Source organism: Pan paniscus, chromosome 21, assembly GCF_029289425.2.
Source record: "Pan paniscus chromosome 21, NHGRI_mPanPan1-v2.0_pri, whole genome shotgun sequence".
NCBI classification, from domain to species: domain Eukaryota; kingdom Metazoa; phylum Chordata; class Mammalia; order Primates; family Hominidae; genus Pan; species Pan paniscus.
Genome location: NC_073270.2, coordinates 730,907 through 744,107, shown reverse-complemented (window position 1 = coordinate 744,107; position 13,201 = coordinate 730,907). Strand labels below are relative to the sequence as shown.

At 46.2% G+C, this 13,201-nt stretch overlaps 1 protein-coding gene across 3 annotated transcripts in view; it reads left to right on the top strand.

The window, feature by feature from the left end:
* The window catches only part of LOC117978543 (KN motif and ankyrin repeat domain-containing protein 1-like), a 33,986-nt gene extending 21,413 nt beyond the window's left edge, over positions 1-12,573 (top strand). For 2 of the 3 annotated variants that reach the window (XM_063601012.1, XM_063601011.1), the window contains 6 exons: positions 1,261-1,348; positions 4,792-5,011; positions 7,307-7,449; positions 8,690-8,890; positions 10,953-11,051; positions 11,635-12,573. In XM_063601012.1, coding sequence (XP_063457082.1) covers positions 1,261-1,348; positions 4,792-5,011; positions 7,307-7,449; positions 8,690-8,890; positions 10,953-11,051; positions 11,635-11,697 — 814 coding nt within the window. In that variant the 3' untranslated portion in view covers positions 11,698-12,573. Of the gene's footprint in view, positions 1-1,260; positions 1,349-4,791; positions 5,012-7,306; positions 7,450-8,689; positions 8,891-10,952 lie in introns of all 3 variants that reach the window. The other variant, XM_063601010.1, reaches the window with a different exon arrangement.
* The last annotated feature ends 628 nt before the right edge of the window (positions 12,574-13,201 follow it).

Below are 13,201 nucleotides of genomic sequence, written 5' to 3'. Positions count from 1 at the left end.
TTCAGATGTGTGGTTTACTGGTCAGCACAATGGATATATGGTAATTTGTGGAAAGTCAAGGCAAGAGGATCGCTTGAGCACAGGAGTTTGAGACTAGCCTGGACAACATAGTAAGACCTCATCCCTACAAAAATATCAATTACCTGGGCATGGTGTCACATGCCAGCTGCTCTGGAGGATAAGGTGGGAGGATCACTTGAACCCTGGAGATTGAGGCTGCAGTGAGCCAGTGCACTCCAGTCTGGGTGACAGAGCAAGACCCTGTCTCAGAAAAAAAGTAATTTGGGTCTCCTTCAACCCCCTTAAGATTAAAAATATTTTTTAAAAACTTAGAACAGGTTGGGCACAGTGGCTCACACCCATAATCCCAATACTTTGGGAGGCTGAGGCAGGCAGGCAGATAGCTTGAGCCCAAGAGTTCGAGACCAGCCTGGGCAACATGGTGAAACCCTGTCTCTACAAATACAAAGCCGGGTGCGGTGGCACACACGTGTAATCCCAGTTACTTGGGAAGCTGAGGTAGGAAGATTGCTTGAGGCTGGGACAGCAAAACTACAGTGAGCCATGATTGCACCACTGCACTCCAGCCTGGGCAACAGAGTGAGACCTTGTCTCAAAAAAAAAAAAAAAAAAAAAAAAGCAAACTTAAAAATGGCAAAAAAAAATCTCTACATGTTATTCCAGAATGTCATAAAGGCCAATTGGTGAAGCCGAATGTCACCCTCCCAAACAAGGCCTCAATCTCTGGCTGGAGGTGTTGGCTCTGCACAGTGGACGTAACCCTTAGACCCCTAAGGATTTCTGTGCTGCCTCCACCCAAGCACCTTGTGCCATAATGACCTGCCTAGGCTGGCTTGGGGCCACTTGCCTTTTAAAAATATATTTTTAAAAGTTGAAGCTGTGCACAGTGTCCCACACCTGTAATCCCAGCACTTTGGGAAGCCGAGGCAGGTGGATCACCTGAGGTCAGGAGTTCAAAACCAGCCTGGCCAACATAGTGAAACCCCGTCTCTACTAAAAATATAAAAATTAGCTGGGCCTGGTGGTGCACACCTGTAGTCCCAGCTACTAGGGAGGCTGAGGCAGGAGGATTGCTTGAATCCAGGAGGTGGAGGTTGCAGTGAGCCAATATCATGCCACTGCACTCCAGCCTGTGCGACAGAGCATGACCCTGTCTCAAAAAAAAAATTATATATTTGGGTTGAAATAAAAATGATTTTCTTCTTGTGACCAATCGTAACTTGTTTTTTCTCCTTTCAGGTATGAATTAAGTGAAAAGATGTTGTCTGCATGCAACTTACTGAAAAATACTATAAATGACCCCAAAGCTTTGACCAGCAAAGATATGGTGAGTCTGACCTGCAAACACCATCCCCAGTGTGTGCAAAGTGCATGAGTGGGTTCATTGTCAAGGCCAGCTGTAGGCTGCCCGAGTTGTTGCTTGCATGCTTTTCTCCTGAACTGTTTCCAGCATGAGTGGGCTGGGTGAACATCATGTGGTCTTGCTCCCTGAATCACACTGCCAGCGTTTCCTTGAGGCCCAACTTCGGACATCCTTTACCCACCCTGGACTTTTCCTGGGGTGGAGGCATCTGTGAGACATACACTTGCAGACAGAAAGGAGGGCTAATTGCAGTCAGTCGTCATCTTTCTACATATTTCATTTCTATTTATAGAACAGTAAGATCCAGGGAGCAGCATCCAAGAATTTTTTTTTTTAAGTTAGCGTATGTTTTTAAAAGAAACCTATCTGAGCCAAGGTCAGCATTCCTTTCAGTTATGAAACTGTATGTTATGCTCTGATGTGGAATGCAGGCGGCCACTATTTTTAAACATAAAAATAACCGCACTTGTCATCTCGCAGTCTAAGAAATTCAGAGCAAACAGCAAAGAGTTTGTGGTTGCCTTAGTGATCATGAGTGGTACAACATAGGACACAAGTATTTCTGTGGCAGTGGTTAATCTGACACCATGGCCAAGAATGACATATTCTCATGTGTCGAAGTTATGTGCACATTCTTTCATAGGCCAGACTAACCCACTGGTTGACAGCTGTCTTTTTTATTAGTGCATTGAGAAAATGTAGGATCCCCTAAGGATACCGAAATGCACAGATACTCAAGTCCCTTATGTAAAATGGTGTAGTATTTGCATATAAACTATGCATATACTTTAAATTCTGCCATATATTTTAAATCATTTCTATATCATAATACCTAATACAGGGCCAGGTGCAGTGGCTGACACCTATGATCCCAACACTTCGGGAGGCCGATGCAGGCCGATCACATGAGGTCTGGAGTTCGAGACGAGCTTAGCCAACATGGTGAAACCCTGTCTCTACTAAAAATACAAAAAGTTAGCCAGGCATGGTGGTACACTCCTGTAATCCCAGCTACTCGGGAGTCTGAGGCTGGAGAATTGCTTGCACCCGGGAGGTGATGGTTGCAGTGAGCCAAGATTGCACCTCTGCACTCACGCCTGGGTGACAGAGTGAGACTCCGTCTGAAAAAAAGCCTGGAGTGCAGTGGCGTGATCTGGGCTCACTGCAAGCTCCGCCTCCCGGATTCGGGCCATTCTCCTGCCTCACCCTCCCAAGTAGCTGGGACTACAGGCGTCCACCACAACGCCCGGCTAATTTTTTTGTATTTTTAGTAGAGACCGGGTTTCACCATGTTAGTCAGGATGGTCTCGATCTCCTGACCTCGTGGTCCGCCCATCTTGGCCTCCCAAAGTTCTGGGATTACAGGCATGAGCCACCGCGCCTGGCCTCAAAAACTTAACACAATGTAAATGCTATATAAATAGTTGTTATACTGTATTGTTTTGTATTACATATTTTTTAAATATTTTCACTCTGCCAGTGGTTGAATCTATGGAAATGGAACCTGTAGATACAGAGGGCCAGCTGTACTAAATAAAATTGCTGGTCAAGTCCAGGCACAGTGGCTCACACCTGTAATCCCAGCACTTTGAGAGGCCAAGGCAGTGGATCACTTGAGCCCAGGAGTTCAGTTTGAGACCAGCCTGGGCAACATGGCAAAACCCTGTCTCTACAAAAATTAGCCAGGTATGATGGCATGTACCCATGGTCCTAGCTACTTGGGAGGCTGAGGCAAGAAGATAGCTGGAGGCCCAGGAAGTTCAGGCTGCAGTGCTCCATCATCATGCCACTGCACTCCAGCCTGGGAGACAGAGTGACACCCTCTCAAAAAAAAAAAAAAATTCCTAGTCAAGGGGAAACATAGAACTACATATTGAAATTCTTGGATTTGTATTCATGAAAATACCTGGCTATACCCTGGTCACTAGTAAAACCATAAAATCTCACTGCAGTGTCAGTATTTCCCATCAGGTTTAACCTAAACTTAAAACTGGTGCCTTGTAACCCCAGATTTTATAGCCATAGTACACTTTTCTTTCACTGTTCTCAAAATACTAGGTTACCTGGCCTTTGGGAAGGATTCTGTTTTCCTGCATCCTCCAAATTGCCGAGCATGGTGTCATCCACACACACTGTGATGGGTACATCTTTTTAATTGAATTTTCATTTGGTGTGACAGTGTTTAAAGTATTGTGTTGTAAAAGTAGTGGACGAGTGAACACAATGCCAGGGCTAGATAATCATGTCAGGACACCAGTTATTTAGCAGTAATAGAATTAGGATGACCAGAACACATAATTTCCCTTCTTTCAGTGTGACAACTCCAAAGAAACAGGAATCTGAATATATACAGAAAAAAAAGGACACTTTTCAAGTGACCCAAAATGTGATTGAAATGGTTAAAACTAAATAATCAGTAGCAGGATGATAAAGAGATGGAAGCTCTATAATCCCAACTCTACCTTTTCTACAGAAAGAGGACTTCTTGGGTTCTGGTGCTTTTGACATAGGCTGTCTTTGATATATTTTTAAACTTTTAAAGAGTAAGCACAGCAGAAATGAATATTAAACTCATGAAGGCCCATTGAAAAGACACTGTAGTCATCCTCATCACCAGTACTGACCGCTCAGTCTCCACTGAGCTTCACGTGACCCAGGGTTGAGTTGATCATCCACAAAGCAAGTGCCTTCTTCATGTATCCGCAGCCTAAGGAAGTCAGAGTGGAGCTGATGAGAGAATGAAATTAGTTCCAGATGGGCTTCCCTTTTATTTTCCCTTTCCATGGTTGAACAGTTGTATTTGGGATTGGGGTGGGAATTGGGTTGGCTATACACGTACAGTCTCCCAACCTAGTGCTGTGCTGAGGAGTTGAAGGAGGTGAGTTTGGTCTGGATAGGAAGGAAGCAGCATAATTCAGTGTAGGCTAGTTAATTTCTTCCTAATTTCTATGAAAATTGTTTGCAAGGCCAGTATGATTACATAATATTAATAGCTTAATACATGGAGCCAAGCCTGAGTGTTTATTCTCATCACAAAAACTATGAAAGCATGGTATTATCCAATTTTTCAGATGAGGAAACGGAAGCAGAATAACTTCCCTAGGGTCATAAAGCTTTTAGGTAGCAGAGCCTGCATTTGAAACTCAGTGGTCTGGCTCCAGAGCCTCTGCTTCTGCACGGTGCTGTCTGGTCTCCTTTATAGACATTAGAATCTACATGTCATTTAAAATCAGGAGAAATGTCCCAGTTTGGTGTTTGAAGCTTCTCTTAGGGCTGTTGGTTTTTGAGAGCAGATTCTAACTGCATATATATACTTTGACTGTAAAAGGACAGGTTACTTGTGCTTTCAACTAGGTCTCAAAAAGTCTATAAATAGAAGAACTAACGACCACTTGGTGTTTTGGCAGAGGTTCTGTCTGAACACCCTCCAGCACGAGTGGTTCCGCGTGTCCAGTCAGAAGTCAGCCATTCCAGCCATGGTGGGGGACTACATAGCTGCTTTTGAGGCCATTTCCCCAGATGTCCTCCGCTATGTCATCAACTTGGCAGACGGCAACGGCAACACAGCCCTCCATTACAGCGTGTCCCACTCCAACTTCGAGATTGTGAAGCTGCTGTTAGATGCCGGTATGTTGGCTGCCCTTCCACCCCCTCTTCTCTGACAGCACTTGGGTTGTGACTCATCTCAGAGAACCTGGTTGAGCCACTCCTGAATTCTCTGACCATGCTAAAAATCCTTTTTATTGCTTTTCCACATGACATGGCAAGAATTTTCTTGAGTCATTCATAAGAGGCTTGAAGTTTAAACAAAACTGGGTGACACAGATTCTAGATCTGTTTTTGAAAGGAGGTTTTGAGGATCTTCTTGCTGCAGTTCAGCTGCATTCAAGTGAGAGGTGTATCCCTGGTAAGAAGCATGACTCACGTTCGCTCCTGAGCTGAATCATTCGGGCCTGGCCGGTTTGCACTCAGGAGGCAGAGTGCTGCTTACAGGCCCAGGGTCACAGCCTTGGTGCATGTGGACCACTTGATTTGACCTTACTCCATGACTGCTGTCCTTGCAGAAGTGTGTGGTTAGTCAAGATGGGGACTAAGCAAAGCCACCTTAACAGATGGTCAAATGATCACCATTCTCACCAAAATATACTGTTATTGGGGAAACAGCATAGAGCAAAGGGCATGTTATTCTTGTCTCTCAACCATAATAGAATAGTAGAAACTTGTTATCCCAGAATAGAGCCAGTGGACATCTTAGACATGAAGTGAGGGAGGGGCACATACACAGATGGTACCCTCAAGAAACTGTGAGCTTTCAACTTCTTGTTCAAATGGAGCAGCCTGATGCCACATAGACCCCAAATCTTTTAATTTTTGTAATACATATTTTTATTTCTAGTGTGTGACAGAGAAGTCACAGTATCTCAGTCTGATTAATGAGGATGCAGTGTGAACCTTAGAATATGCAATCAAACTGTCCAATTTTCTGAAATTCTGTCTTCATCCACTGTCCAATCGCTTCTGCTCTGTTTTGGGAACTTGGAATTGATGCAGAGAAGAAAGCCAAGCAGATTTATCCTTCCTTTCTCTTATAAGTGTGTTTGTTCCCTCTTTTTGGAGCCATGTTAGGGTATAACTGCTTCCATCTTACAGGAAGGAATTTCAAGCCCCTCCTCTTCAGGCTTTCTAGACTATAAACAGAGCTGGTGATACAGTCAGCCAGAGTGATTGTTTAAACAGAAGTAGATAATATCCAGGGAGGCTGAAAACAAGATTTCACTATCACTCCTGACAGGAACAGCTTAGTGTATACCCTTAGAAGTTGATAAAACATCTTGGCAAATTAAGTAATTTTAATTCCATTGCTGGATGGTTTGGGTTAATCACTTATCTTAATGGTTACTGCTCCCCCTTCTAGGCTGAGATTCTGGCTCCGTAAGGTGTAGATCTAGGATGCTTCAGCATCTATGCAGAGCAAAGTCCGCAAAGTCCGAGGTGCTGAGGAGCCCCGAAGCGCACACGAACTCACCTGCTTCTCCGCCACAGGGCCTTTTCTTTTCTGCATTAAAAACACCCACTTTTAAAAACATGTCCTTAGTATGGAGTTGTTTGGGATCTTAAGGTAAATGTTCATGGTACCTTTTATTTTCCTTCATGATAGAAACATTCTGAACATTTTTAACTTCATATTTGGTCCCACATAAAAGCTGCTTTCTGACACTCCCCATTCCGGTCATTTCCGAGAAAGGGCTGAAGGAACTTTTCAGTGCCCGAAGGATAATTTTATCCCTGAAGACTCCTTAAGAATTACAAGAATAGAAAAGGTCTGGTTCATCGGTTCTGTTGAGGGGACTTAACTGCATTTGCTCTCGACCATAAATTCTGGAGCTGGATGTTATATGATTGGAATTCTGCTTTTCAGGACCCCCAACAGGCCAGAGTAGTAAATTCAGAGTCTCAGAATGAGTAGTGTTTGGATAAGTAGGTGCCACCCTGTCCAACGTTCCATACGTAAGCGTTTACAAACACTTCGTTGATGAGTAGCTCACTACCTGCTTCACTTTCCTAAACACAGCTGAGTGCCTAGATTCCATATGATCGTTTATTCTCAAGAGCAGCCATTAGAACCACCACCCAGACTTCCAAGCCATTGCATTTCAGCCACCAGTTGCAAACAAGATATGCTGTAGAAGCTCACCGTTGTTTCTCTTGCTTCAGGTCTCGTGAAATGGAGGGAAAAAAAAGGTTTTTGGTTTAGTATGAAAACATCTCTCACATTTCCTTCTAAGTCACTCTTGGTCTCCAGCCACCTGGTACCATTTCACTGGGCTCCTGTAAACACCATCCCTTCAGTGTCTTCGTAAGCGGCTGCTGTTAGAAGGGGCTGCTTCCTAAGAGACTTTTTTTTTTTTTTTTTTTTTGCAGATGTGTGTAATGTGGATCACCAGAACAAGGCAGGCTACACCCCCATCATGCTGGCGGCCCTCGTCGCTGTGGAAGCAGAGAAGGACATGCGGGTTGTGGAAGAACTCTTTGGCTGTGGGGATGTGAATGCCAAAGCTAGTCAGGTTAGTGCGCCTGGTTCCTGTGCTCAGGAATGCACCCCTAACCAGCAGGCAGGACTGCGGTGGCCACTCTGGCAGAGCAGGCATAGATGCCACGCTCCCACCACAGTGCACTTGTTTGCAGGCCTGCCCTGAGTCCATACACTGCCTGGTAGTCCTGGCTGACCAAACATACCAGGAAAATAAGGGCTTAAATTTCACACTGGAAACTTCTCCCTCCTTTGCCTTTCGTCCATTTGCGTAGTTTGCATGGAAATACTGTTAGTTCCCCTACATATAAATGATTGGGCATCCCCATCAGATACTCAGTGACTGTTGCTTCCTGTCTCTGTGTTGTAGTGTCTTCATAGCAAACAGTGTCCCAGGTCCAGATGTGTTCACAGCTTGACTTTTTTTTTTTTTTTTAAGAGACAGTCTTGCTCTGTCCCCCAGGCTGGAGTGCAGTGGCGTGATCTTGGCTCACTGCAACCACCTCGGGCTCCCTGGTTGGAGTGATTCTCCTGCCTTAGCCTCCCGAGTAGCAGGGACTAACAGGCACACACCACCACACCTGGCTTTTTTTTTTTTTTTCAGACTAAGTCTCATTCTGTCACCCAGGCTGGAGTGCAGTGGTGCGATCTTGGCTCACTGGAAGCTCTGCCTCAGCCTCCCAAGTAGCTGGGACTACAGGCTCCCACCCCCACATCCGGCTTATTTTTTGTATTTTTAGTAGAGACAAGGTTTCACCGTGTTAGCCAGGATGGTCTTGATCTCCTGACCTCATGATCCACCTGACTCAGCCTCCTGAAGTGCTGGGATTACAGGCATGAGCTACTGTGCCAGCCCCTGGCTTTTTTTTAAGTAGAGATGGGGTTTCAGTGTTGCCCAGGCTGCTCTTGAGCTCCTGAGCTCAGACAATCCGCCTGCCTCAGCCTCCCAAAGTGCTAGGGTTACAGGCGTGACCCACCACTCCAGGCCCATAGCTTGACTTTTAAACACCACCTGAACTTCCAGCCCCTTACTCTACTGAGACATCCTCCACGCTAAAATGAAGTTGGCTCCTTACTTTATGCCCTTCCTTTGCTCATAGCTCTTGGGAAGCTGGTTTCTCCCTGCTCGCCACCACCTGCCCCAAGTAGTTCCATCGCCAGTTCTTTCCCTTCTGTCACCACACTCTTCCCCCTTTCCCTAGCACAGCCCCACTAGAGGCCACCACTGCCCGCTCAGTACGTACTTCTGAAGTCCTTGTCATCTCTTCCCATAGGCGGGACAGACGGCCCTCATGCTGGCGGTCAGTCACGGACGGATAGACATGGTGAAGGGCCTTCTGGCCTGTGGGGCTGATGTCAACATCCAGGATGACGAGGGCTCCACGGCCCTCATGTGTGCCAGCGAGCATGGGCACGTGGAGATCGTCAAGCTGCTGCTGGCCCAGCCCGGCTGCAACGGTCACCTAGAGGACAACGTAAGCTGTCTCCATTGGGCCTCCTGGCCAGGGGTCTGGGGGAGTCTGGACGGGAGCCCTGGGAGTGCCTTTTGGCCAGGAGCGACCAAATCCTCCTCTATTCTCCTCTGGGATTTGTGTCACCATCTAGGTGCCTCCCTTCACAGCCAAGCTTGGCTACACTTACTGTGTGCAAACTAACACGCTCATAAACTAGTACCCAAAGCAGAATAAATAGGCCCCACCCCAAAAATTCATGAAATGAAAAAATGATTTAACGGGCGTGTCCAAGAGCCCCTCTACAAAAGGGAAATCAATGGATTTGCAGAATCAAATTCAGTGTAGGTGACTTCTGACAGGTGCACTTGGAAATCTGGATTATCATTACAGGCTGGAGTTACACGGTGACTAAAACCAGTTCCTACTATAGTGAACCTTTTCCCACCCAAAGTGAAGGCACTGTGACCCATCAAAGTGAGTAGCTTGTGACCAGCATATGCCGGAGCCTGTAGAGTAGCTTGACTTCTTGAAGCATTTTCCCATTTCTGCTTAGTCTGTCCCATCAACACCACTCTGCTCTCTTCTCCCAGTTCCCAGGCTGTCCACATTTCCAGATAACTCCTTGACCGGGAAACTCAACCAAAGGGGGTACTTCTGCATGTCTCTAGGCCAAAGAAGAGGAGTGGTGATAGGTAGAAGGTAGGAACTGGCATGTAGGCAGTGAGATGGTTTAAAGGTCACAGAGGTCGGGTTGGCTTGGTTCCGGTTTTCAAAGTTTATCTCTATGGATCACAGGTTTGGATCAGAGCTTCTTTAGCTCAAAACACCAAAAAGTTAGGAAAATATCCTTTGTAGGTCAGATTCTTCTGGGCCCAAGCCAGCAGGGAGAAAAACCAGCGGAGTTTTTCACTGGTATGAGGGACTGACTAGCTTCACACTCAGCCGTCTCCACAGGAGCACACGGAAGCTGCAGCTGTAGCAGATTCCCTTCTTCCCCTCTGTGGGAGGGAGAGCTTCTGACTGACTTCTTTCTTCCAGAAGAGTTTGTTAGCTGTGCTGTGGTTTTTGTTTGATTTTACTTCTATTATCTTTCAAAGCTTGTGAGGGGAAGGATCATAAGATTAAACCAAAGAGAACTGTGTCCTGCTGCTGCTGCTGACCAGAGGGAAATCCTTATTTCAAGACTAGATAGGCTGGGCACAGTGGGTCACTCCTGTAATTCCAGCACCTTGGGAGGCTGAGACAGGAGGATCGCTCGAGCCCAGGAGTTCAAGACCAGCCTGGGCAACATAGTGAGACTCCCATCTCTACAAAAAAAAATTATCCAGGTGTGGTGGTATGCACCTGTAGTCTCAGATACGGTGGTGGTTGAGGCAGGAGAATCACTTGAGCCCTGGAGGTCAAGGCTACAGTGATGTGTGATCGTGCCACTGCACTGCAGCCTGGGAGACAAACCCTGTCTCAAAAAACAGACAGAAAACAAGTTGTGTTGGTCTTTCCCTTGATACTCCTTTATATCCGTTTAAATCCCTGAAATTTAATGGAAATCAAGCAGTTAAGTGAAGCTTTTTTCACCCATATGTAGTGTTTCCCCTCTTATTTCCAGAAGATGGATCTGTGCAACCCACTGGGATTGCGTGCTTACACACAGATGTTACTTGTAGCCTTAAACCGAGGTGGTTAGGGTTTTAGGATCACAGTGCCCTCTCTAAGAGGAAAGGTAAAAGATCTTTGGCAAATTGCAGAGTCTCTAAACACACACTACTGCTGCTTGCCTGGTCATTCATAATTAGAAGAAAAAAAAACTTTCTATCCCCATCTTCTGCTTCCCCCTCCTGGTGGACAGAATGGTTGAGTAAGATAATCCTCTTAACTGGGACCTCTGGAGGGTGGAGGCTTGCCTCATTCATCTTCACATCCTCAGGCCTTCACCCTTAGAGGTCCCAAAAAAGTTTCCCAGAAGACCAAACGAGTAGGGATATTTGGGGAACCTTGCCAATTATTAGAGAGTGTTTTGTTCTGTTACCTTTCGGTTGTCTGGAGGTTTGAGAAACCCAACATGGCTTGTTCTTTCCATCTTAAGGATGGCAGCACTGCGCTCTCAATCGCCCTGGAAGCAGGACACAAGGACATCGCTGTTCTTCTGTATGCCCATGTCAACTTTGCAAAAGCCCAGTCTCCGGTCAGTGTTGTGCATTTGGCATTTGTAAATAGGCTGAAATCCACCAGACTGGTGGACCCCCTTCCTCCAGGAATTGACGGGAGACAGATTTTATGTTGATTCAGAAAATGGAAGTTTTAGTCTGGAGCTTTAGCGTTCATCCTTTCTGCCTCCACCCCGCAAAAGGCAGGAGAACTAATGTTTTAGCGGAGGCTGGGCCTTGCTTGTCCTTGCAAGACATATGCTCACAGCTTCCCATAGAGGTTTTGATTCTGTGCAGAATTATCCAGATAGCACCCCCCGAGCCCATGGGGATATTTCACCATGGTTCTGGCATTGTTCCTGAAGCAGATGGCAGGCAGCCTGTAGTCCACAGTTCACTCTGAGTGGGAAGGTGACTTCCCAGGACAGCCGGACATAGCACTGCTGAGCCCAGCTGGCCTTGGAGCTGTGGACACCTGTTCCCTGTTCTCAGCCAGAGCTCTCCTGGCTCGGGCTCACAGCTGGTTGTTGGCTGTGGTGGGCCCAGATCCTAGGTCACAGGGTACACATCTGCCTGAGGTCACCTATTAACCCCCAGTTTTTTTCCTTTCCTGGTCTCTAGGGCACCCCTAGGCTTGGAAGGAAGACGTCTCCTGGCCCCACCCACCGAGGTTCATTTGATTGATTGTATGCAAATAGCCCTTCATTTACATGCCACTATTAAGCTGCTAATTGTTCCTGTTGGGGTGACAGATACTGAATGTATACGTATTGTGCCTGAGCTCACCAGCAAACAGAAGCATCAAGCCCAGGGGTAAAGGCTGAAGCTTTCACAGTGCAGAGACTGCTAGCCTGGGCACATGCACCTCCTTTCTGGCCATCTTCTGTGTAGGGCACACTTTAACCCAGTCTCTGTTGCTGTTGAGTCTCTGCTCCGTTTTGTACAGTCATAGGGAATTCTGATCTGAAGGGGCACCTTCTGTTCACTCCCACAAAGAAGTGTCTGGTTCTCACTGAGACGTTTTAAGATTTTTCCACAAATATTTATATTTACTAAATGTGGAACCACCAGAAAGTTCTTCCAAAATCTCATTCCAGCATAGTTTTGGATTTTTCTTTTGTCTTAAAATAAGGAAGTCGAGATGACTTTGATCATTGGTAACGTGGGCCTGGGCCAGACACAACTCTCAAAGTATAAAACTTAGAAAAGATGATGCTCATTTGGTCTTAGCCAGGTAGATGTAATATATGACTTTTTATAAAAAGGGTATCTATATGAACTTGACACAGTATTTTCAGCTTTTGTATTCCATACTGAAGCCATGAAGAACTACACGTAACATCATCATTTGTATTAATTGCACAACTCCAATGCTAAAGGTTGGATTGTGTTAGAGGAATCGGCTCTGTATTTGCCTCTAGAGAAACACAGTGTAGTTCTCTTTGTATTTATGGATTCCTTTTTACCGTGTCACATTTACTTTGGTCCTCTATGTATTTAAATGTTTGAAGTGCCTTAGACTCTTGCCATATTTTCAAAATAAAATTTCATTAAGCTCTTTTCCTTGTCCCTGTTTCATCTCTGATAGCTGTCCGCCCCGAGCCAATTGACTTACGGCAGTGGCAGCACACGCTGATGGATTGAGCTGAGCAGGGAGGGTGAGTGCGCCAGTCGGCTCCGACAGGGAGACAGCATCTTCCGAGGGCACTTGTCCACTTCCACAGCTTGGCTCCTGACTCAGATTGCAAGTCGGGAGGCTGAAGTTTGAGGCCTCCTTAGACAAAGTGCTCTTCCGATGGGGAGCCCGAGATGGTTCTTCTCAGGGGCAGAAGCACTAGTCCTTGACTCTGAGTACAACTGCTGGGTGACTAGGTGATACGTGTAGTGACAAGAAAGGAGAGATGAAGCCGGACACTTTTTTTTTTTTTTTTTTTGGAGAATGGAGTCTCACTCTGTCGCCCAGGCTGGAGTGCAGTAGCATGATCTTGGCTCACTGCAAGCTCCGCTTCCCGGGTTCACGCCATTCTCCTGCCTCAACCTCCCAAGTAGCTGGGACTACAGGCGCCCGCCACCATGCCCGGCTAATTTTTTGTATTTTTAGTAGAGATGGGGTTTCATCGTGTTGGCCAGGATGGTCTCGATCTCCTGACCTCATGATCAGCCCACCTCGGCCTCCTAAAGTGCTGAG